Below are 23,013 nucleotides of genomic sequence, written 5' to 3' on the forward strand. Positions count from 1 at the left end.
CCAGCGCCGTAAGGCTGCATTACAGGCAAACCTTGAGGAATCTTCTCTCCTTCCCATGAGGCCCGGGTACCATCCATTTTGGCTGACAGCTTTTCCGAATGGATCAGATTGAAGTCCTTGATTCTCAGTAGAACCATTCCAGGCCTCCAAGTATGCTTCAGGAACATTTATCACATCACTGACCACCACTTTACAAACACTGGCAAAAAAAAAAAAGTCCTTCCTGTTTGACTATCTGCCAGTATCTATTCACCAGTAGGTGGCGTATAACCCATATAGTCATTATTATGGTTGCTCTGTGTCCCATGATGTACGATAAAGAAAACAGCTTTCCCAAATATCACATATCTCATAGTAACATACCAAAATTATATATGTGCCAAAATATATCTAAAATTTGCAGGTAAATAGAATAACATCCCAACAGAAATTCAAGCAAGATGAGACTGAAGAAATAAAATGTAAAAAAAATCCGACATACTTCCTGTTTCAGGAGTCTGCACTTTTATTTAGATCCTAAAAATAATGGCGTGATAACATTCTACAGAAAGTAGATGACTTCCTGCGGTTATTTATATGGGTCTAGGGTAGTTAATGATTTGCAAATAGCACAGGTAAACATTTTTTGATAACAATATTCACTCATTTATACTCCTTAAACTTAAAGTATAAATAAAGGCAAAACGTTTCTTTTTAGCTTTGGATTGAGTAGAAAGGGATTAAAACACCTGTCAGTTTTTTTTTCTGTCTGTGACTCTGTTAGGGAGACTAACCCGCTCTATTTGCTCCATTTACTCACTGAAAGTTCCCATAACAGTAGTTTTCAACCTGACTATGTAACTATGTAAATCGGGACACTAGTTCTGGTGACACCTCGGGATTCCCTCACTATAGATGGAAGTTAATGGAAATCTCTGCAATGGTACACAGATGACAAAAAAAAAACCTTCACAGGGGCTCTAATCCTTCCTTATGCTATCCACAATGACAAAAAACAACTTTTGCCTATAGTTTTAATTTAAATCCAAACTGAGCTTTACCATTCCACTACAGTAAATAAATATCACACTTATGAGATATCCTTTTAGTCAGAATTGTTTTCATTGTATTTTTGGATAAATATCTGAAATATCTGGGGGTTGCACAAAAAGTTATGTTTGGTAAAAAAAAAGAAAAAAAAAAGAAAAGGGAAAGGTTCTCTGTTTCTTCTTAGCCCTTGTACACACAGTCGGAGAATCCGTCGGAATGTGTCCTATCGGACCGTGTTGTCGGATAATCCGACTGTGTGTGGTATGCATCGGACTGATTCTGTCGGAATATCCGTCGGACCAAGTTTTCCAACATGTTGGAAATATTTTTCGACCAACTGGTCCGATCGGACATACTCCGATCATGTGTAGAGAATTCAGATCGGACCAAGTGCCACGCATGCTCAGATCAAATTCCTACATCAAAGCTATTGGCTACTAGCCTGAACATAGTCCCATCGTAACGAAATTACGTCATCACGTCGGATTTTCCGACAACTTGGTTCGACCGTGTGTATGCAACAGTTTCGGACACAATCCGTCGGACAAAATCCGACGGATTTGGTTGGCAGAATGTCCGACCGCGTGTACAGGGGCTTAGACTAATGAAATAAGTGTACATTTCCACATCTAATAGCACATTACATCTCTCTGTGTCCCAAAAAAAACAATATATAGTACACGGGGACAGTATCCTTAAAAAAATAATGTCATATAAATATTGTCAAGTTAACTGATGGATACTGACAATGCTAAAATTAGTCTGGACATTAGAGATGGGCTCGGGCGTGTTCCAAATCCCACATGCCCGATCCCACAAGGAAGCCGACACTGCACACGGCTAATCACAGGCAGTGAGACATTTCCCGATTCACAGCTGCACAGATCGGGAAATGTCTCACTGCCTGTGATTAGCCGTGTGCAGTGTCGGCTTCCTAGCAGGATCGGGCACATAGGATTTCGAATACACCCGAGACCATCTCTACTGGGCATCTATACAGAAATGACTATTGGTCATTAAAGGTTAAAGAAAATAAAGCAGAAAGAAATGGATCCCCCATTTTGCAGCCTGGGCAACAACTAACCATGGCAAGTGAAAGATCATCACTGAAGATACTGAAAGATTCAAAATGACAGTGGTTAGGATGTCAAGTTTCATCTATGACAGAGTACTGGACTTTCAGTTAACAGAATAGTACTCAGAAAAAAGTTAATATAAAATAAGTGTTCTTACCTGTTATTTCTCTCTTTACTGGTAAGTCTGCTGGGCATGAATTGCTGGTCATACCTACAATGGTATCACTAAGCCGTGGACTATCACTATAGAGCCCCAGATGGCTACTGGAAAATGGCAACTGCATAGAAAATGGAGGTAAGAAAAACAAAAAGAATGAGTGAATGTAACAGATAAAGGAATATGACAATTACAAGAAAACAAATCAATGGCATAAACATTCATACCGTATTTGGCATGGAGAGGGCAGGTTCAGTGCATCCATACATATCATCTAAGCTAATTATGCTGTCAAGGACATCATCCATCTGCAAAGTAGGAAAACATATGCTTTTATATTTATTAACAATTTATGTTGCATAAAGAACAATTAATATTTTCTTTTGGCGGTTATTTCTATTTATTGAACTGAAGTTTAAACAGTGATGAGGGCATGACTGGCTGAAATTTTTTCCATTTTTATAATTAAAGTGAATCTATTTTTAAAACATTTCCAGTGAGGGTATTTTCCCTTACTATAGGAAGATTTCCACTTCTTGTTGTATCTCTGAAGCTGCAAACTAAATGAAATCTACCAAAGGTGGAAAACAAAAGGTGCTATTAACTATGGTTATATACAATGTATAATCATCATTGTTCTGTCTTTTGCTGGCCATATGCACATTGATAAATTTTGGATTATACATTTGTTTGTATCAATTGTCCTCTCCATGATTTGCATACAATAATGAAAAAGAATGAATAACTGTTTCATGACCAGAGGTCATGACGCTGCAAATCTGGCCCAAGCCAAATTCAGCAGTGCCGGCATACGTCTGTGATTTGACAATAAGGTCCCATTCACACCTGAACGTAGCGCTTTCAGGCAGAAAATTGCGTGATTTTACCAGCGTTTTTTTTTTACCGCGTTTTGCCGCAATTTTGTGCAGGGCAGAAGGTCAGCAATGTAAAAGGAAAAAAAACGCCCAAATCTGCCTGATTTGAGCAACAAAAAAAGGGTCTGGAACTTGTTTGAGCTTCAGGCGACAAGGAGTGGAGATGTGAACCATCTCCACTGAGAATTATAGATTTTTTCCCCTCCAGCGTTTTGTAGCTTCAGGCTTCAAGCTACACAATGCTCAGGTGTGAATGGGGCCTAAGGGCTTATTTACACTTGCTTCAAAACATGCCTTTGGACTTATTTTTTAAAGCTCTATGAATGCCAGTCAAAGCCTGTCACTAAATAAAATGGTTTAAAAATTATACCCCACGTTGCTTTAGTGGTGCTTCAAAGCATCTTCAAAGCCTCCAAAGAAGGAAAGCTCGCTTGAAGAGCCTGCAGCTTTTGAGAGGCTTTAATTCATCTTTAGCTTTTTTTGAGATATCAACACATACACAGGGCATCTGCCAAACTTCATTAATGCATCATCGAAAAATCACTGAAGCATTCCAGAAGCATCAAAAATAAATTTAAAAAAAGCATGCGCTTTAGACCCCTTTCACACCAGGCCGTTTTGCAGGCGCTATAGCGTTAGAAATAGCGCATGCAATCTGCTCTAAAAAAGCAGCACCATTGTCCATTGTCTGTAGTGTGAAAGCCTGAGGGCTTTCACACTACAGCGGTGCGCTGGCAGGACGTCAGGGAAAAGTCCTGCCAGCAGCTTCTTTGGAGCGGTGTGTTTACCGTTCCTCCACCGCTGCTCCCCATTGTAATCAATGGGGCAGCGCTGCAATACCGCCGGCAAACCGCCGCTATTGAGGCATATTGCTGGCGGTTTTAACCCTTTCTCGGCCACTAGCGGGGGGTAAAAGCGCCCCTCTAGCGGCCGAAATGCGCCGCAAATCTGGCAGTAAAACACTGCTAAAAATAGCGGCGTTTTACCGCCCACGCTATGGGCGGTGTGGTGTGAAAGGGGTCCTAATGTGTGTTGAAGTCAAACCAACTGTAAATGAGCCCTAAGGATATTACTAATTTGCAGACAATTATTTTTTTTTCTATGGGGAGTACAAATTTTAAATGGTACGTCTTGTATTAAACGAGGTATAGACACCACATTTTGCTTCTGTACAAATCATTAGTAAGACCTCATCTGGAATATGCGGTTCAGTTTTGGGCACCAGTTCACAAAAAGGATATCAGGGAACTGGAGAAAGTGTAGAGAAGGGCAACTAAACTGATAAGAGGCATGGAGGAACTCAGCTATGAGGAAAGATTAGAGGAACTGAATTTATTCTCTTGTTAGGAAGAGGCTGTCAAAGAGGGATATAATCAACATGTATAAATTCATACGTGGTCCATGTAGTGAACATGGTGTAGAGTTATTCACTTTCAGGTCATTGCAGAGGACAAACAAGCACTCTTTACATCTGGAGAAAAATAGATTAACTGCCACATATGAAAAGGCTTGTTCGCACTAAAAGCTGTGAACATGTGAAATAGACTCCCTCAACAGCTGGTTCTGCCCAGCTCAGTAGACTTTAGCGGGTTTAAAAAAAAAAAAAAAAAAGGATCTAGATGCATTCCTGAATGCACAAAATACAACTCTATATAAACATTAATAGGTACACCAGAGACTGTTGATCCAAGGAACATCTGATTGCCTCCTGGGGGATCAGGAAGAATTATTTTCCTTCGCTGGAACAAATTGGACCATGCTTTATTGCGTTTTTTTTTTTTTTACTACCTCTGGATTAACTCTGGGTATAGAATTGTGTATATAGAGGTTTTATATGTTTTTGTTTTTCTACTGGTTGAACCAGATGTACTTTTGTGTGGTATTAAGCAATGTAGACATATCCGAAAGCAGTCCAAACAGAGCACACCTAAACAACATGCATTTCATCATCAGGCCTGTGTCTAGAAAAACAAACAATACCAATAGGAAAAAAACATAGGCATTAAACAAACAACATTTTAGCTGAAAACCAGTGTCTGCAGATGGCAAATACATAAACCCTGTAAAACTTAGAAAACATGTTACACAAGACCAGATCACAGCCTAAAGCCACATACGTCGTACACGATCTGACTTTTCGACGGGAATTGTGTGATGACAGGCTGTTGGTGGAAAATCCAACCGTTTATATGCTCCATTGGACAATTGTTGTCGGATTTTCCACGTTCAAATGTTAGATGGCAGGCTTTAAAATTTTCTGCAGACAAATGTCTGTTGTCGGGTTTTCCAAGCGTGTGTACACAAGTCCGTCGGACAAAAGTCAAAAGTACAAACACGAATGCTCGGAAGCAAGGACGACCCAGGAGCGGTCAGTCTTGTAAACTAGCGTTCGTAATGAAGAATTGACATTGGTGATGCGGTAAATTATGAAATCTCAAAATGCAGCGCACAGTCTCTTCTTCTTTAACGGGATAATAATGAATCTGCTTTGCTAGTGATACTGATGGAGTTATTGCAAACTAATTTTGAAAGGCTTTTTTTTCTAGTGATAGAGAATAATATTATTATGCTTTGTTTTTTTGGGCAAGTTACAACACCATTATCCCATAGTTTTTAAGATCAGAGTTGGTGAAAGCAGGGGTCCATCATCCGGAGATAATTCCGAAAATCATTTGGATTATTCTCCTGGAGCTCCCGCAGCAAAGGCATATGATATGACTATATAATAATATATATAATTGGTCACAATTAATAAAACAACCAATTTTTTGTCCAAGAAATCCTCCTCCTCCTGTTAATGGACTGGACTTGGGTCAAAGCAATAACTCCAAGGCCAATGATAACACATTATCTCCTCCCATTCCGCAACATGTCTGGTTGACAAGCGGCCATTCAGAAACAAACTGAAAAGCGCTAAATCAAAAGCGCTAAATCAAAAGCCCAAATCAACACTCAAACTTCCACTAACACAAAATTAGCAGAAGGAGCCCAAAGGGTGGCGCTAAAGAGCTGAAAAAACACGTAGTACGTCACTACGTTCGTGTTTGTTGGCCGACAATTCCTTGCCATTTGCACTTCTTGAGAAAGACTTCTAGAAAGGGATAGAGTGTCTGTAATAATTTAGGAACAAGGGATTGCTTAACTGGGAGTTCCCAATCTTTGTAAATAAATCTATTGAATAGGGGCTGAAGAAGAAGAATCTTTGTGACAAGTTGAGATTTAGGAGAATAGAGGCTAGACATCATAGTCGATGTAGTGGTGGATTCCTCTCAATTTTATGTGGAACACAACTAGGCCTGGCCCGTGCAGAGCATGGAAGAAAAGTGGCCTGCTGTGCATGTGCAAGTGAATGCCCAAGTTGAACATTCTCATATCAGGGAAGCAGTGCAAATGGGCATGCAAGCACCTCTTTAATAAAGTTAAGAGCCAGAGCAAAGCAAGGCTGGGAAGCACACATGCTTGTTTATGCACAGAATTAACACCACTTGCTGACCAGTCACATATCTGGTACATCACTAGACTTCAAGTGGTTATACCGGGATGATGTCTGCAGCTGCAATCATCACCCAGTACCCTTTTTTTTATTATTATTAGAGCAGACGGTCAGCTCTCTCGTAAAAGCAATCCTATTGGCTAACTAGCCACTGCCGGTTTTACCTGGATCTCTTGTCCCACCAGAAGTCTCGATTGACCAGCCGGTATTTTCGCTGGCTGATCTCAGAGCCAACCAAGTAGCAAAAAAAAGTTTAAGTCTCTTAAGTTAAAACACAGTAGCCAGCTTGTATTAGTAGCAATATTAAGAAAATGCATTATTCTCCAGTAAAGCTGCATAAAGAGACATCCGCAGTACATGGTTTGAATCTGCAGCACAACCTAATGTAACTACTGTATCCACACTCTAAGAAAGTCAGAGATATACTCCTCAAAAGTCTTCAACACAGGTGAAGGTTTCCTTGAGCAGACTCTGTGGTGGTAGCTTGCTAAGGGACCTCGTAAAGTTTAGTCAATGCCTGAAACAGGGAGGAGAGACTGTCAAAAACTTCAGTTCCATGGGGTGAAAAGCCCAGGCTTGACACCCCTCCTGAAGGAGGGATATTACGGTATGCACTATGATGTGCTCACCAGCCAAGGTCTTTGGTTGTAGAGAAACAGAAGAGACAAGCATTACAAAAGGACTCAAACCTGGCTAACTTCTCTGCAGAAACGATCCAGAAGAGGTAGCTTAGACTTGGAAATGGTAGGCAAAGCAGAGATGATCACGATTTAAAAAGACTGTGGCCGAGCGGGGTTCTGCCTGGCTACAGTTCTCTGTGAGTGGCAAACTACAAGGTACGGCAGCCTTTGTTGCTGCCAGCTTTGAGTTTTCAATGAACTACCACGGAGCTGAAGTTCATGGATTCTTCCTGTCAAAATGTATCAACTTTCTTGTACAAGGTACGAGCAAGCTGATACACTGACAGGTCTGCAGGAGACCTGCATGGCACCAGCGATCTGCTTTACAGGCTACTGCAACAAATAATGAATGCACATTTTTTCACCTGCAAAAAAATGTACATTTATAAAAAAAAAAATCTAAAAAATGAACTTTAAAAAACCTTTTGTCAGTGTTGTTTTACAGAACTCTGTAAGTCCTGGCATGGATACTACAAGTACCACTGGAAGCCCTGACAGGTATTCTGGAAGAAGGAATTTTGGAAATCTTGCCAGGGATTCTAATGCCACGTACACACGATCAGAATTCCGGCCAGAAAAAGACTGATGAGAGCTTTTCATCGGAAAATACAACCATGTGTATGTTCCATTGGAATTCAGCTGTCCCAATTTCCGCCAGCCAAAAATTGATAAAATTTTCTCAATTTTCCTGACGGAAAAACGTTCTATCGGTAATTCCGATCGTGTGTATGCAATTCCGACATGCCAAAAATCACGCATGCTCAGATTCAACTACGAGACAGACGCTATTGGCTACTGGCTATTGAACTTCATTTTTCTAGTCACGTCGTACGTCACCACGTTATAAACGATCGGAATTTGATGTGACCGTGTGTACGCAAGACAGCTTAAGCCAAATTCCGTCGGAAATTCCGGCAGGAAAACCATCAGAGATTTTTCCGACGAGAATTACGATCCTGTGTACGCGGCATAAGAGAAGGAGTTCTGGAAGTCCTGGCAGTCGTGACCAGACTCCATACAGAGTACTGTGATAGCTGGAACACAAACGGGTTTGTCCCTACTAGGAATGCCAGGCAATCACAGCGAGAACACCAGTAAGGAAAACCTGCCCGTTTGCTGACTGGAGAGACTTCCAGGATTCTAAATATTTGGCATTAATCTACCAAAAGCAGTTGATGGTAAAACAATCTTCCAAATCAATGAAAAAAAATCTAGCAGAGAGGAAAGAGACACCTATTCTCCTGATGGCATTAAGCCTAACTGGCATGTTGTGAGGTAAGAGGGGTTATAGCCTTAAAAGGGGCAGTTCTTCAGTTTTTATGAGCCTAGTATCCATTTCTCCTGTAGACATGGAAGGTCTATGTGAGGTATTTAAGTAATAAATGAACAGGAGGAATTGCATGATAAAAGCACAATGCACTGCTTATAATAGAAAGGGATAGTGTACTGCACATAATTCAGGAGGGGAGAAGTATTGCATTTACTATGGGGACATGAGGCACCAACTCTAACAGAGATGGACACCGCAGAAGGTCATCCTATTTTCTCTAAGGGGTATGTCACAGATTTAGGTTGTATCCATAGTGCATAATCATTCATTCTCTTCGGCTGACAGAAGGGGTTGGTTGTGTGGGCTTTGATAGTGACTTCCACAGTCATGAACACTACTTGTAAATCAAAGGTATAGTGCAGTGTGTGTGTAATAGAGTGGTATGAAGAGCTGTATATAACTGAGATGTATTAAAAATCCCAAAGCTCTTAGAGACCAGTTTCACAGGGGCGATACATGCTGTAGAGATAAATTGACAGTAAGGTGGGGAAGGTGGAATAAAGCCAACAATTATGTTAGATGGCCAATCACATTTCTCAGGAAAGGTGACCTAATTTTCTCCTCAATAAAGTAGGATAGGATTATGAGGACCAGAGGAATGGCTTGTGTGTGCTATAGTTCTCTCCTGTGATAAGGATACTTGGGGAGAAAGTAGTGTGTGCTGTCAAGCAGATCTAATTGATGACAAGGATACTTTACATGAGCTTTGTCTACTGAAGTCCAAAACTCATTGGTGGAATGGATATTGGAAAGTTAGCTGTATATATTGAGAAGCAGATATCACTGATCCTCTCCTCCTGCCCTTTCCTTCTTTTGTGTGCAGGACATAAATAATTTCTAGAAATGAAAGTACTATGGATGCAAATACCGATATAAATAGTAGGAAGCACGACTCCCCTCAATGTACTTACTTCACGTTCTGGATTGGAGCACAAGTTCATTCTGGCCATGGGACTGTTTGGTGCACTGTTTCCTGCTGAAGATGAAAGGCGAGTAGTACGGTTTGCAGGAGATGGAGGAGCAGGTGGGGGTTTAGGAGACAGCCTGAGTGGACTAAGATGGGAAGCAAATTTATTGCCATAGGTATCTGACAGATAATCACGAACCTTCTTGTCTCGGGACTGCTGCAGGTGGTAAGATGTTGGGTTCTCAAGGTGTGTCTGCACCTGTATAAAAATATAAATATTTAATGCAAATATATACTAACACACACATATAAGTTTATGAACCCTTGAGAAAGGAATGGATAATGATATTAATAGTTTCTTAAATGTGATCGGATCTTTACACAAGTCATAATAAAAATAGTGTTACGAGAGGCACACACATAGATCTGTAAACCTGTAGGATCAGGACATCTGGAAAAGGAAAATCTGAAAAAAAAATGTATTATATCTTTTCATATGACAACACTGAGAGCCCATTCACACAGGGGCAACTCCTGATCCGACTTCAGGTCGCCCCTAGTCGCCTCAGGTCGCCTCAGGTCGGACAACATTTAAAAAGCAATGTAAGTGAATGAGAGCCGTCTTAATGCACACTACTGAAGTCGCTCCGACTTCAGAAAAGGTTCCTGTACTACTTCTATCCGACTTGTAGGCGACCGGTACCCATTGATTTCAATGGAGATCGCCTCCAAGTCGGATCTCCGTCTATACGGAGGCGACTTTGACAGAATTATTAGCTCTGAAGGGGGAACTCCACGGCAAATTTCTGAAAAAAATTTGGCGTGGGTTCCCCCTCCGAGAGCATACCAGGCCCTTAGGTCTGGTATGGATTCCAAGGGGAACCCCCTACGCCGAAAAAAACGGCGTTGGGGTCCCCCCCAGATCCACACCAGACCCTTATCCGAGCACGCTACCCGGCCGGCCAGGAAAGGGGGTGGGGACGAGCGGGCGGCCCCCCCCCCTCCTGAGCCGTACCAGGCCGCGTGCCCTCAACATGGGGGGGGGTGCCTTGGGGGAGGGGGGGCGTGCGGCCCCCCCACCCCAAAGCACCTTGTCCCCATGTCGATGAGGACAAGGGCCTCTTCCCGACAACCCTGGCCATTGGTTGTCGGGGTCTGCGGGCGGGGGGCTTATCGGAATCCGGGAGCCCCCTTTAATAAGGGGGCCCCCGGATACCGGCCCCCCACCCTATGTGAATGAGTATGGGGTACAATGTACCCCTACCCATTCACCTGTGGAAAAAAAGTACAAAAAAAAAAACACAACACAGGGAAAAAATATTTTATTGCACAGCTCCGGGGGTCTTCCGTCTTCGGGGGTCTTCTCGCCGGACTCCTCCGCTATCTTCTTGTAGCTCTTTTACTAGCGGAGGAGCCCGGCATTCTTCCTCCCCGCCGCCGGCCTCTTCTCCCGACTTCGGGGGTCTTGTCCCCCTCTTCGGTTCTTCTGCCGGGCCACCGCGCCTTCTTATAGCTCTTTTACAGGCGGTGGCCCGGTCTTCTGTCGCCGCCGCCTTCCGTTCTTCTTCTTCTTCTCCAGGAGATGTTGACACGACGCTCTCTCCGGCCACAATGCCAGGGACGCGCTCCGCTGCCACTTATATAGGGACAATGGGGCGGTGTCACATGGGTTGATGTCACATGGGTTGGTCACATGGGTTGATGTCACATGGTGACCCCGCCCCCTTACCATGTGACATCAACCCATGTGACATCAAACCATGTGACACCGCCCCATTGTCCCTATATAAGTGGCAGCGGAGCGCGTCCCTGGCATTGTGGCCGGAGAGAGCGTCGTGTCAACATCTCCTGGAGAAGAAGAAGAAGAAGAAGAACGGAAGGCGGCGGCGGTGGCGACAGAAGACCGGGCCACCGCCTGTAAAAGAGCTATAAGAAGGCGCGGTGGCCCGGCAGAAGAACCGAAGAGGGGGACAAGACCCCCGAAGTCGGGAGAAGAGGCCGGCGGCGGGGAGGAAGAATGCCGGGCTCCTCCGCTAGTAAAAGAGCTACAAGAAGATAGCGGAGGAGTCCGGCGAGAAGACCCCCGAAGACGGAAGACCCCCGGAGCTGTGCAATAAAATATTTTTTCCCTGTGTTGTGTTTTTTTTTTGTACTTTTTTCCACAGGTGAATGGGTAGGGGTACATTGTACCCCATACTCATTCACATAGGGTGGGGGGCCGGTATCCGGGGGCCCCCTTATTAAAGGGGGCTCCTGGATTCCGATAAGCCCCCCGCCCGCAGACCCCGACAACCAACGGCCAGGGTTGTCGGGAAGAGGCCCTTGTCCTCATCGACATGGGGACAAGGTGCTTTGGGGTGGGGGGGCCGCACGCCCCCCTCCCCCAAGGCACCCCCCCCATGTTGAGGGCACGCGGCCTGGTACGGCTCAGGAGGGGGGGGGCGCCCGCTCGTCCCCACCCCCTTTCCTGGCCGGCCGGGTAGCGTGCTCGGATAAGGGTCTGGTGTGGATCTGGGGGGGACCCCCACGCCGTTTTTTCGGCGTAGGGGGTTCCCCTTGGAATCCATACCAGACCTAAGGGCCTGGTATGCTCTCGGAGGGGGAACCCACGCCAAATTTTTTTCAGAAATTTGCCGTGGAGTTCCCCCTTGAGCTCATTCTCTGCTTGGCATCGGCAAAAGTCGCCTGGCCTGGGGCGACTTGTAAGTCGTCCCAAGTCGGGCTTGAAGTCATCACAAGTCGTTTTGAAGTCGTCCCAAGTCGCGCTGTGATCTTAACTCAAGTCGTGTCCAAGTTGCCTGACTCAAGTCGCCTACAAGTCGTGTTGCCCCTGTGTGAATGGGCTCTGAAGAAATAACACTTTGTTACAATGTAAAGTAGTGAGTGCACAGCTTGTATAACAGTGTAAATTTCTGTCCCCTCAACATAACTCAACACAAAGCCATTAATGTCTAAACCGCTGGCAACAAAAGTGAGTACACCTCTAAGCGAAAATGTCCGAATTGAGCCCAGAGTGTGAATATTTTGTGTGGCCACCATTATTTTCCAGCACTCTTGGGCATGGAGTTCACCAGCGCTTCATAGGTTGCCACTGGAGTGCTCTACCACTCCTCCATGACGGAGCTGGTGGATGTTAGAAACCTTGCGCTCCTCCACCTTCCGTTTGAGGATGCCCTACAGAAGATGCTCAAAAGGTCTGGAAACACGCTTGGCCAGTCCATCACCTTTACCCTCAGCTTCTTTAGCAAGGCAGTGGTCGTCTTGGAGTTGTGTTTGGCGTCATTATGTTGGAATACTGCCCTGCGGCGCAGTCGCCAAAGGGAGAAGACCATGCTCTGCTTCAGTATGTCACAGTACATGTTGGCATTAATGGTTCCCTCAATGAACTGTAGCTCCCCAGTGCCAGCAGCACTCATGCAGCCCCAGACCATGACACTCCCACCACCATACTTGACTGTAGGCAAGACACACTTGTCTTTGTACTTCTCACCTGGTTACCGCCACACACTTGACACGATCTGAACCAAATACGTTTATCTTGGTCTCATCAGACCAAAGGACATGGTTCCAGTAATCCATATCCTTAGTCTGCTTGTCTTCAGCAAACTGTTTGAGACCTTTCTTGTGCATCATCTTTAGAAGAGGCTTCCTTCTGGGGTGACAGCCATGCAGAACAATTTGTTGCAGCATGCGGCATATAGTCTGAGCACTGACAGGCTGACTCCCCACCCTTTCAACCTCTGCAGCACTGCTGGCAGCACTCATACGTCTCTTTCCCAAAGACAACCTCTGGATATGACTCTGAACATGTGCACTCAACTTCTTTGGTCGACCATGGCGAGGCCTGTTCTGAGTGGAACCTGTTCTGTTAAAGTGGTTGTAAACCCTTACAAACCACTTTGACCTACAGGTAAGCCTAGATTAAGGCTTACCTGTAGGTCTAAGCAATATCTCCTAAACCTATATGGTTTAGGAGATATTTGCCCGAAAACGGGCACCGCTGTCTACGGCGCATGCGCCGTAGACAGCGGCGCGCAGGCGCACTGAGCGCGGCATTTCCAAGAATGGAGCTGCCGCGCGTGACGACTCCCGTGCGCATGCGCGGTAGTGACGTCATCGCGGCTTCGCCGAATGACAGCGGCGGAGCTGCGAGACGCCACCAGCAAGATGGATGCGGCGGACTACAGGGGACAGCGGCGACTTCGCTGGCTCCTGTGTCAGGTAAGTGACACATAATGGACTACTATGCGATGCATAGTAGTCCATTATGCTTTGCCTTTGCAGGGAATGAAAGAGGAAGTAAACCCATCAGGGTTTACTTCCTCTTTAAACCGCTGTATGGTCTTGGCCACCATGCTGCAGCTCAGTTTCAGGGTCTTGGCAATCTTCTTATAGCCTAGGCCATCTTTATGTAGAGCAACAATTCTTTTTTTCAGATCCTCGGAGAGTTCTTTGCCATGAGGTGCCATGTTGAACTTTCAGTGACCAATATGAGAGTGAGTGTGATAACACCAAATTTAACACACCTGCTCTCTATTCACGCCGAGTCACATGACACCTGGGAGGGAAAATTTATAATTGGGCCCAATTTGGACATTTTCACTTAGGGGTGTACTAGCTTTTGTTGCCAGCAATTTAGACATTAATGGCTGTGTGTTGAGTTACTCTGAGGGGACAGCAAATTGACAGTCATATAAGCTGTACACTCACTACATTACATTGTAGCAAAGTATAATTTCTTCAGTGTTGTCGCATGAAAAATTATAATAAAATATTTACAAAAATGTGAGGGGTGTACTCTCTTTTGCGGAGAGTATATATATATATATATATATATATATATATATATACATATATATACATATACATATATATACATATACATATACACACACACATATACAGGGGTTGACAAATTTTCTTTGAATTGAGGAGCCGGTTAAAAAAGTTAGGAGCCAGTTTTTTTTTTTGTGTGGTATGGATTGTCAGCTCCCGGGACAAGGCCACTAATTTTCACCCCCTATCCCTAACTCACAATGGAGCACCCAGTCAATAACTCCAATGAAACGCTGTTTCAGAGTAAGGCTGGCAACAGATGGAACTGGCTGGCACTGGCAGGAACGTGGAACTGCCAGATGGCACTGACAGGTGATACTGGTTGGAACTGGCAGGTGACACTATTGGCACTGGCAGGTGGCGCCGGTTTGGAAGTGGCAGGTGGCCCTGATTGGTGATGGCAGGTGGCCCTGGTTGGCGGTGGCACTGGTTGGTGATGGCAGGTGGCACTGGTTTAGCGGTGGCACTGGCAGGTTGCATTGATTGGCAGTGGCACTGGCAGGTGGCACTGATTAGCGGTGGCAGGTGGCACTGGCTGGTGGCACTGGTTGCCACTGGCAGGCACGTGGAACTGCCAGATGGCATTGGCAGGTGAGACTGGTTGGCATTGGCAGGTGACACTGGTTGGCATTGGCAGGTGACACTGGTTCGGAACTGGCAGGGGGCACTATTGGCACTGGCAGGTGGCACTGGTTGGTGGTGGCACTAGTTGTCACTGGCAGATGGCACTGATTGGCGGTGGCACTGGTTGGTGTTGGCAGGTGGCACTGGTAGGTGGTGGCACTAGTTGCCACTGATTGGCGGTGGCACTGGTAGGTGGTGGCAGGTGGCACTGGCAGGTGGCACTGATTGGCGGTGGCAGGTGGCACTGATTGGCAGTGGCAGATGGCACTGGCAGGTGGCACTGGTAGGTGGCAGGTGGCACTGATTGTCACTGGCAGGTGGCACTGATTGGCGGTGGCACTGGTTGGTGGTGGCAGGTGGCACTGGTAGGTGGCACTGGTAGGTGGCACTGATTGGTAGTGGCAGGTGGCACTGGCAGGTGGCACTGATTGGCGGTGGCAGGTGGCACTGATTGTCACTGGCAGGTGGCACTGATTGGCGGTGGCACTGGTTGGTGGTGGCAGGTGGCACTGGTTGGTGGTGGCAGGTGGTATTGATTGGCGGTGGCACTAGCAGGTGGCACTGACACTGGCAGGTGGCAGTGGCACTGATTGGCGGTGGCACTGGTTGGCACTGGCAGATGGCACTGGTTGGCTCTGACAGGTGGCACTAGCAGGTTTCACACGGAGCACTTCCGTTACTGAAATGTAACAGAGGAGCTGTCAGAATTGAGCTTAATGACGGAATGGGCGGGGCTCAGCCGGGTGGGTGGGACTCAGCATCTATCAAACACCAGCCAACGATTGGGCTGCTTATGAAAAGGGGCGGGGCCACATACACGTAGAAGCCCATCCAGATCCCATTGGCTGGTGTTTAATAGCTGCTGGGTGCCGGCATCAAGCTGAAATCTGACAGATCCTCCTGTTTCACACACTTAGCTCGGCGCCGCTGGGTGTGGAGGAGGGCAGTCAGTGTTATGCTCTGCATGTCTGGGGCATCAATAGTGAGTGGGCTGGTGGCAGCTTAGGCGCCAGGCTGCGGTTTCTGGTCGCACTGGCGCCTGGGGTTTGTCGAGCCCTGTATGTATATATATATATATATATATATATATATATATATATACATACATACATACACACACACACAGGGGAGGGCTGGCAGCCTTAGGCCTGGGGGGCAAGTGGCCCATTGAACCAGCTCACCATCCATCTACACCACATGTGTGTGAGAGAGAGAGAGAGAGAGAGAGAGAGAGAGAGAGAGAGAGACCGCTTGACACTGGCATTTAGGGGGTTAAAACAGGCAGGGAGGAAATGTAATATGACCTTCTCTGTCACTTTTCAGTGGAGTGGCAGTGCCTGCTGCAAGTGAATACCAGCCTTTGGGCTCACACTGGTATACTAGCAGCTTTCCATAGCCATAGTCCCTCAGACTCCTTTTAGGTTGCACATTTTTGCTACATTTTCTTGAAGTGCTCCAAAGATGCAGCATGCAGGACGCTTTGTGCACTTTCAGAACATGCAGCAAAATGTGCAACCTCTATGGGACTGGGGGCAACATGCAGGGACTGCCAGTACACCAGCACTGCAGCATGCCAGTGTGAGCCCACATCATACCACCTAGGAGGGCAAGCAAGGTAGTGTCACAGGCTGCTAGGGAAAAAAAGTCTTTGGCTGCAGGGGGGGGGGGGGGGGGTGGGCGGAGAGGTTCACTTACTTGATCTTCCCCAGCCTCCCAGGAGCCTCGCTGTATTCGCGCCAATTGCGCTTCCCCGCCCACACATTCTCTTCACAGACAGCACACGGCGCACACGGTCTGCCCGGAGTGTGGGCGGGGAAAGAGTGAGCAGGTCTAGCCATTCGTGTGGAGGAGCGGGGCTGTGCTCTCTAACGCAGACTGTTGGCCCTGAGACATCCCTCCCTCACAGTACTGGATGGAGATGCCGCACGCGGCCAGCTCAAAAACTGCGCATGTGCGGTTCTGAGCTGGCGACACAGCGGCCTATGTAGAGCATACGAGTGCAGCGCCCGGCCCAGCCCGCCCCTGAATATATATAGATATATATAGTATTTTGTTTTGTTAGAGTGGAATATTGCCATCAGCCCAGAGACAAATTCACCACTGTTGCAATTCTGTCAGAACTGAACATTCCACAAAGTACAATGCAATTCTCAAGATTACAAAAACCCTGCAGATACAGATTTGCAGCCATTTCTTGCATATATTAAAATCTGTGGTGATGACTACTACCATAAGAAAGAAAAAACAAACACTAAATAAGAGTGCTATCTTTCTCTGTGTGTCACACAATCATTAGTTCTGAATTTTAATATATGTACAAGGTTATGTTTGGAGAAAAACTGTAAACTAAACACCTCATCCCAACTGTGCATGATGAAGCTTTGCTGCCCCACAGGTTGGAACCCTTAGTAAATGCTTAGCTGCAGGACAACACACCTGTCTAACAATGAAAGTGACACTAAGCTTTCTTTTTTTTAACAACAAAAAAAAAGGCTTATACTTACCTACGCTGTGCAATGGTATCGCACAAAGCGCCCCCCTTACCCCTTCTTTAGAGGTTCCCTGCTGGTGCTGTTTCCAAAGCAAGTCGTGTGCTATTGGGGGGCAACGGTGCAGGTGCACTCCCAATCCAGGCTGTGTGCATCCATGGACACACACAGCCCAGCTCAACCATGCCCCCACTCCCTCCTCACAGGATATGACTGACAGCAGTGGGAGCCATTGCCTGAGTCTCCTGTGTAAAGACCTGCAGCCGGGCACAGCACTGGATCAAGACAGATGTGTTTAGGGGCAGAGGGATAGAAAAGGTAGCTAAACATTTTTTACAATAATTCAGGGCATGCATTAAAAAACTTTTAGACTTTAGATCCACTTTAATCTCCAAAGAAGTTAAGCCACAAGGTTAAAAAGGAAAAAAAAAAAACAAATCAGAAGAAATATTTTCTTCTTTAAAACATAAGACCTAATCTCAGTGCTAATTAATGCTGTAAAGATCTGCTCAGCAACTTTAAAAAGCATTTGGTTAAGGGTTCTCAATAAAAGAGCTTCCACTAATTACTAAAGATAATGCTTTACATACTCTTCCATCAATTACAGCATTTGCTTAATGCTGGGTTCACATTGCAGCGATGCGGGAACGCTGCGAATCCGCTGCGGGTTCCCGTATCGCATGCCTCCCGGCGGAAATTCACAGTGCCCTATGCGAACTGCTGGGAGTGTCAGTGAAAAGTTAATGACACCTCCAAATCAGTTCGCATATCGCAGTGCGATCTGCAAACTCGGACAGTAATCGGATCGCATGGTGTGAACACCCAATGCGATCCGATTCTGCTGCGGACCAAAAAAGGGTCCTGTACGAGTTTGGGCTGGATGCAATGCAAATTCAACCATACTATCTGTATGGCTGAAATTGCATCGCACAGAGATCACATGTGATTTGCACTGCAGTGCGGTACGAATCACATTCCATCTCGTACACCGCAGCAGTGTGAACCCAGCCTAAAAGAGAAGTTCACCTTTTAAAAAATAAAAATAAAAATGTACATCTTTTTGCAGGTAAAAAATTTGCATTTTTTTTTTTTTTTTACTTAAGGGCCAGAAAAGCATCTGCTGATCATGGGTGCCATGCAGGACTTCTGCAGACATATACACACTGACAGGAAGAATGAATGAACTACCAGATTGATCAATGGCGCCATGGTAGTTCTTTAAAACTAAAAGCAGACAGCTGCAAAGGTTGTTGGGACTTGTAGTTCCCCGTTCACAGAGAACTGTGAATGAATGATGTGGCTGGGCAGACAGTGACAGCGGGCGACTGGAGAAGGTGCCCGCCCACTGTCACTGGGGAAAGTGTTCATTGTGTCTAAGTACTACCCTGAAAAATGTACTTCTGCCTGGAATGCTTAAAAACTAGCAGTATACTTATAATTGAATATCGCTAGTGTAAGATCTAAGGTGCTTCTTCCTCTGAGTGCTAGTCTCAGAAGATTAACACCCCTTTCACACCAGGGCATTTTGCAGGCGCTATAGCGTTAGAAATAGTGCCTGCAATCCGCCCTAAAGAAGCTGCACCATTGTGTGTAGTGTGAAAGCCTCGAGGGCTTTCACACTACAGCGGTGCGCTGGCAGGACGTCAGAAAAAAGTCCTGCCAGCAGCTTCTTTGGAGCGGTGAAGGAGCGGTGTGTTTACCGCTCCTCCACCGCTGCTCCCCATTGAAATCAATGGGGCAGCGCTGTAATACCGCTGTAATACCGCCGGCAAAACGCCACTATTGCGGCATATTGCCGGCAGTTTTAACCCTTTCGTGGCCGCTAGCGGGGGTAAAAGCGCCCCGATAGCGAAATCCGGCGGTAAAACGACGCTAAAAATAACGGCATTTTACCACCGACGCAATGGACGGTGTGGTGTGAAAGGGGTCTTAGAGTGAGCTTTGGTGAGGTTAGTACTAGGGTTGCAACAATATGAGCATTGATATCTGTGCCGACAGGGCAGGACTTAGGGTGCTGGGGGCCCCTGGGCTTGAGTCACTTTTGGGCCCTACCGTCTATATTAATTTGTCGCCATCTGGTGCCGTAACAATATAATCGATCCAATCCTTATTTGAAGTGCCAAGCTACTTTTAAAAGGTGACTGGTACTGTAGACAGTGTTAAATGCTAAAAAAAAAAGTAATAATCTATTACTGATTGAAGCTTGAAAAGCTTTTTTCCAATAAATACTGATACTGATGACAGATGGCACTTATACGTGGCATTGGGGACAGGTGGCACTGATGACAGATGGCACTTATACGTGGCACTGGGGACTGGTGGCACTGGGGACAGATGGCACTGGGGTCAGGTGGCACTGATGACAGGTGGCACTGATGCGTGGCACTGATGACAGATGGCACTTATACGTGACACTGGGGACAGGTGGCACTGGGGACAGATGGCACTTATACGTGGCACTGGGGACAGGTGGCACTGATGACAGGTGGCACTGATGACAGATGGCACTTATACGTGGCACTGGGGACTGGTGGCACTGGGGAAAGATGGCACTGGGGTCAGGTGGCACTGATGACAGGTGGCACTGATACGTGGCAGTGGCACTGATGACAGATGGCACTTATACGTGGCACTGGGGACAGGTGGCACTGGGGGACAGATGCACTTATATGTGGCACTGGGGACAGATGGCACTGATGACAGATGGCACTTATACGTGGCAGTGGCACTGATGACAGATGGCACTTATACGTGGCACTAGGGATAGATGGCACTGGGGACAGGTGGCACTGATGACAGATGACACTTATACATGGCAGTGGCACTGATGACAGATGGCACTTATACATGGCAGTGGCACTGATGACAGATGGCACTTATACGTGGCACTGGGGACAGATGGCACTGGGGACAGATGGCACTTATACGTGGCAGTGGCACTGACAGATGGCACTTATACGTGGCACTGGGGGCAGGTGGCACTAGGGATAGGTCGCACTAGGGACAGGTGGCACTGGGGACAGGTGGCACTAGGGACAGGTGGCACTTATGCATGGCAGTGGCACTGATGACAGATGGCACTTATACATGGCAGTGGCACTGATGACAGATGGCACTTATACGTGGCACTGGGGACAGGTGGCACTGGGAACAGATGGCACTGATAACAGGTGGCACTTATACTTGGCAGTGGAACTGATGACAGATGGCACTTATACGTGGCACTGATGACAGATGACACTGGGGACAGATGGCACTGGGGACAGGTGGCACTGATGACAGATGGCACTTATACGTGGCACTGGGGACAGGTGGCACTGATGACAGATGGCACTTATACGTGGCAGTGGCACTGATGACAGATGGCACTTATACGTGGCACTGGGGACAGATGGCACTGGGGACAGATGGCACTTATACGTGGCACTGGGGACAGATGGCACTGATGACAGATGGCACTTATACGTGGCACTGGGGACAGATGGCACTGGGGACAGGTGGCACTGATGACAGGTGGCACTGATGACAGATGGCACTGATGACAGATGGCACTGATGACAGATGGCACTTATACATGGCAGTGGCACTGATGACAGATGGCACTTATACGTGGCACTGGGGACAGGTGGCACTGGGGACAGATGGCTCTGGGGACAGATGGCACTGGAGACAGATGGCACTGGAGACAGATGGCACTGGAGACAGATGGCACTTATACGTGGCAGTGGCACTGATGACAGATGGCACTTATACGTGGCACTGAGGGCAGGTGGCACTAGGGACAGGTGGCACTAGGGACTGGTGGCACTTATACATGGCAGTGGGGACAGGTGGCACTGGGGACAGATGACACTGATCACAGATGGCACTGATGACAGATGGCACTTATACGTGGCAGTGGCACCGATGACAGATGGCACTTATACGTGGCACTGGGGACAGGTGGCACTGGGGACAGATGGCACTTATACATGGCACTGGGGACAGATGGCACTGATGACAGATGGCACTTATACGTGGCAGTGGTACTGATGACAGATGGCACTTATACGTGGCACTGGGGACAGGTGGCACTTATACGTGGCACTGGGGACAGATGACACTGATGACATATGGCACTTATACGTGGCAGGCACTGATGACAGATGGCACTTATATGTGGCACTGGGAACAGGTGGCACTGGGGACAGATGGCATTGGGGACAGGTGGCACTGATGACAGGTGGCACTGATGACAGATGGCACTGATGACAGATGGCACTGATGACAGATGGCACTTATACATGGCAGTGGCACTGATGACAGATGGCACTTATACGTGGCACTGGGGACAGGTGGCACTGATGACAGGTGGCACTGATGACAGATGGCACTTATACGTGGCACTGGGGACTGGTGGCACTGGGGACAGATGGCACTGGGGTCAGGTGGCACTGATGACAGGTGGCACTGATACGTGGCAGTGGCACTGATGACAGATGGCACTTATACGTGGCACTGGGGACAGGTGGCACTGGGGGACAGATGCACTTATATGTGGCACTGGGGACAGATGGCACTGATGACAGATGGCACTTATACGTGGCAGTGGCACTGATGACAGATGGCACTTATACGTGGCACTAGGGATAGATGGCACTGGGGACAGGTGGCACTGATGACAGATGACACTTATACATGGCAGTGGCACTGATGACAGATGGCACTTATACATGGCAGTGGCACTGATGACAGATGGCACTTATACGTGGCACTGGGGACAGATGGCACTGGGGACAGATGGCACTTATACGTGGCAGTGGCACTGACAGATGGCACTTATACGTGGCACTGGGGGCAGGTGGCACTAGGGATAGGTCGCACTAGGGACAGGTGGCACTGGGGACAGGTGGCACTAGGGACAGGTGGCACTTATGCATGGCAGTGGCACTGATGACAGATGGCACTTATACATGGCAGTGGCACTGATGACAGATGGCACTTATACGTGGCACTGGGGACAGGTGGCACTGGGAACAGATGGCACTGATGACAGGTGGCACTTATACGTGGCAGTGGAACTGATGACAGATGGCACTTATACGTGGCACTGATGACAGATGACACTGGGGACAGATGGCACTGGGGACAGGTGGCACTGATGACAGATGGCACTTATACGTGGCACTGGGGACAGGTGGCACTGATGACAGATGGCACTTATACGTGGCAGTGGCACTGATGACAGATGGCACTTATACGTGGCACTGGGGACAGATGGCACTGGGGACAGATGGCACTTATACGTGGCACTGGGGACAGATGGCACTGATGACAGATGGCACTTATACGTGGCACTGGGGACAGATGGCACTGGGGACAGGTGGCACTGATGACAGGTGGCACTGATGACAGATGGCACTGATGACAGATGGCACTTATACATGGCAGTGGCACTGATGACAGATGGCACTTATACGTGGCACTGGGGACAGGTGGCACTGGGGACAGATGGCACTGGAGACAGATGGCACTGGA

General features: G+C 47.1%; 1 protein-coding gene across 2 annotated transcripts in view; it reads right to left on the minus strand.

Moving 5' to 3' along the window:
* The window catches only part of TFEB (transcription factor EB), a 97,037-nt gene that overhangs the window by 11,751 nt on the left and 62,273 nt on the right, over nt 1–23,013 (minus strand). For both annotated transcript variants that reach the window (XM_077481365.1, XM_077481366.1), the window contains 3 exons: nt 9,552–9,806; nt 2,490–2,570; nt 2,263–2,383 (listed from right to left, as the gene is read on the minus strand). In XM_077481365.1, the coding sequence (XP_077337491.1) occupies nt 2,263–2,383; nt 2,490–2,570; nt 9,552–9,806 (457 nt within the window). The remainder of the gene's footprint in view (nt 1–2,262; nt 2,384–2,489; nt 2,571–9,551; nt 9,807–23,013) is intronic.

The sequence above is a fragment of the Lithobates pipiens genome, unplaced genomic scaffold, assembly GCF_037356315.1.
Source record: "Lithobates pipiens isolate NorthernLeopardFrog02 unplaced genomic scaffold, aLitPip1_a1.2 Scaffold_16, whole genome shotgun sequence".
In the NCBI taxonomy this organism is placed as follows: domain Eukaryota; kingdom Metazoa; phylum Chordata; class Amphibia; order Anura; family Ranidae; genus Lithobates; species Lithobates pipiens.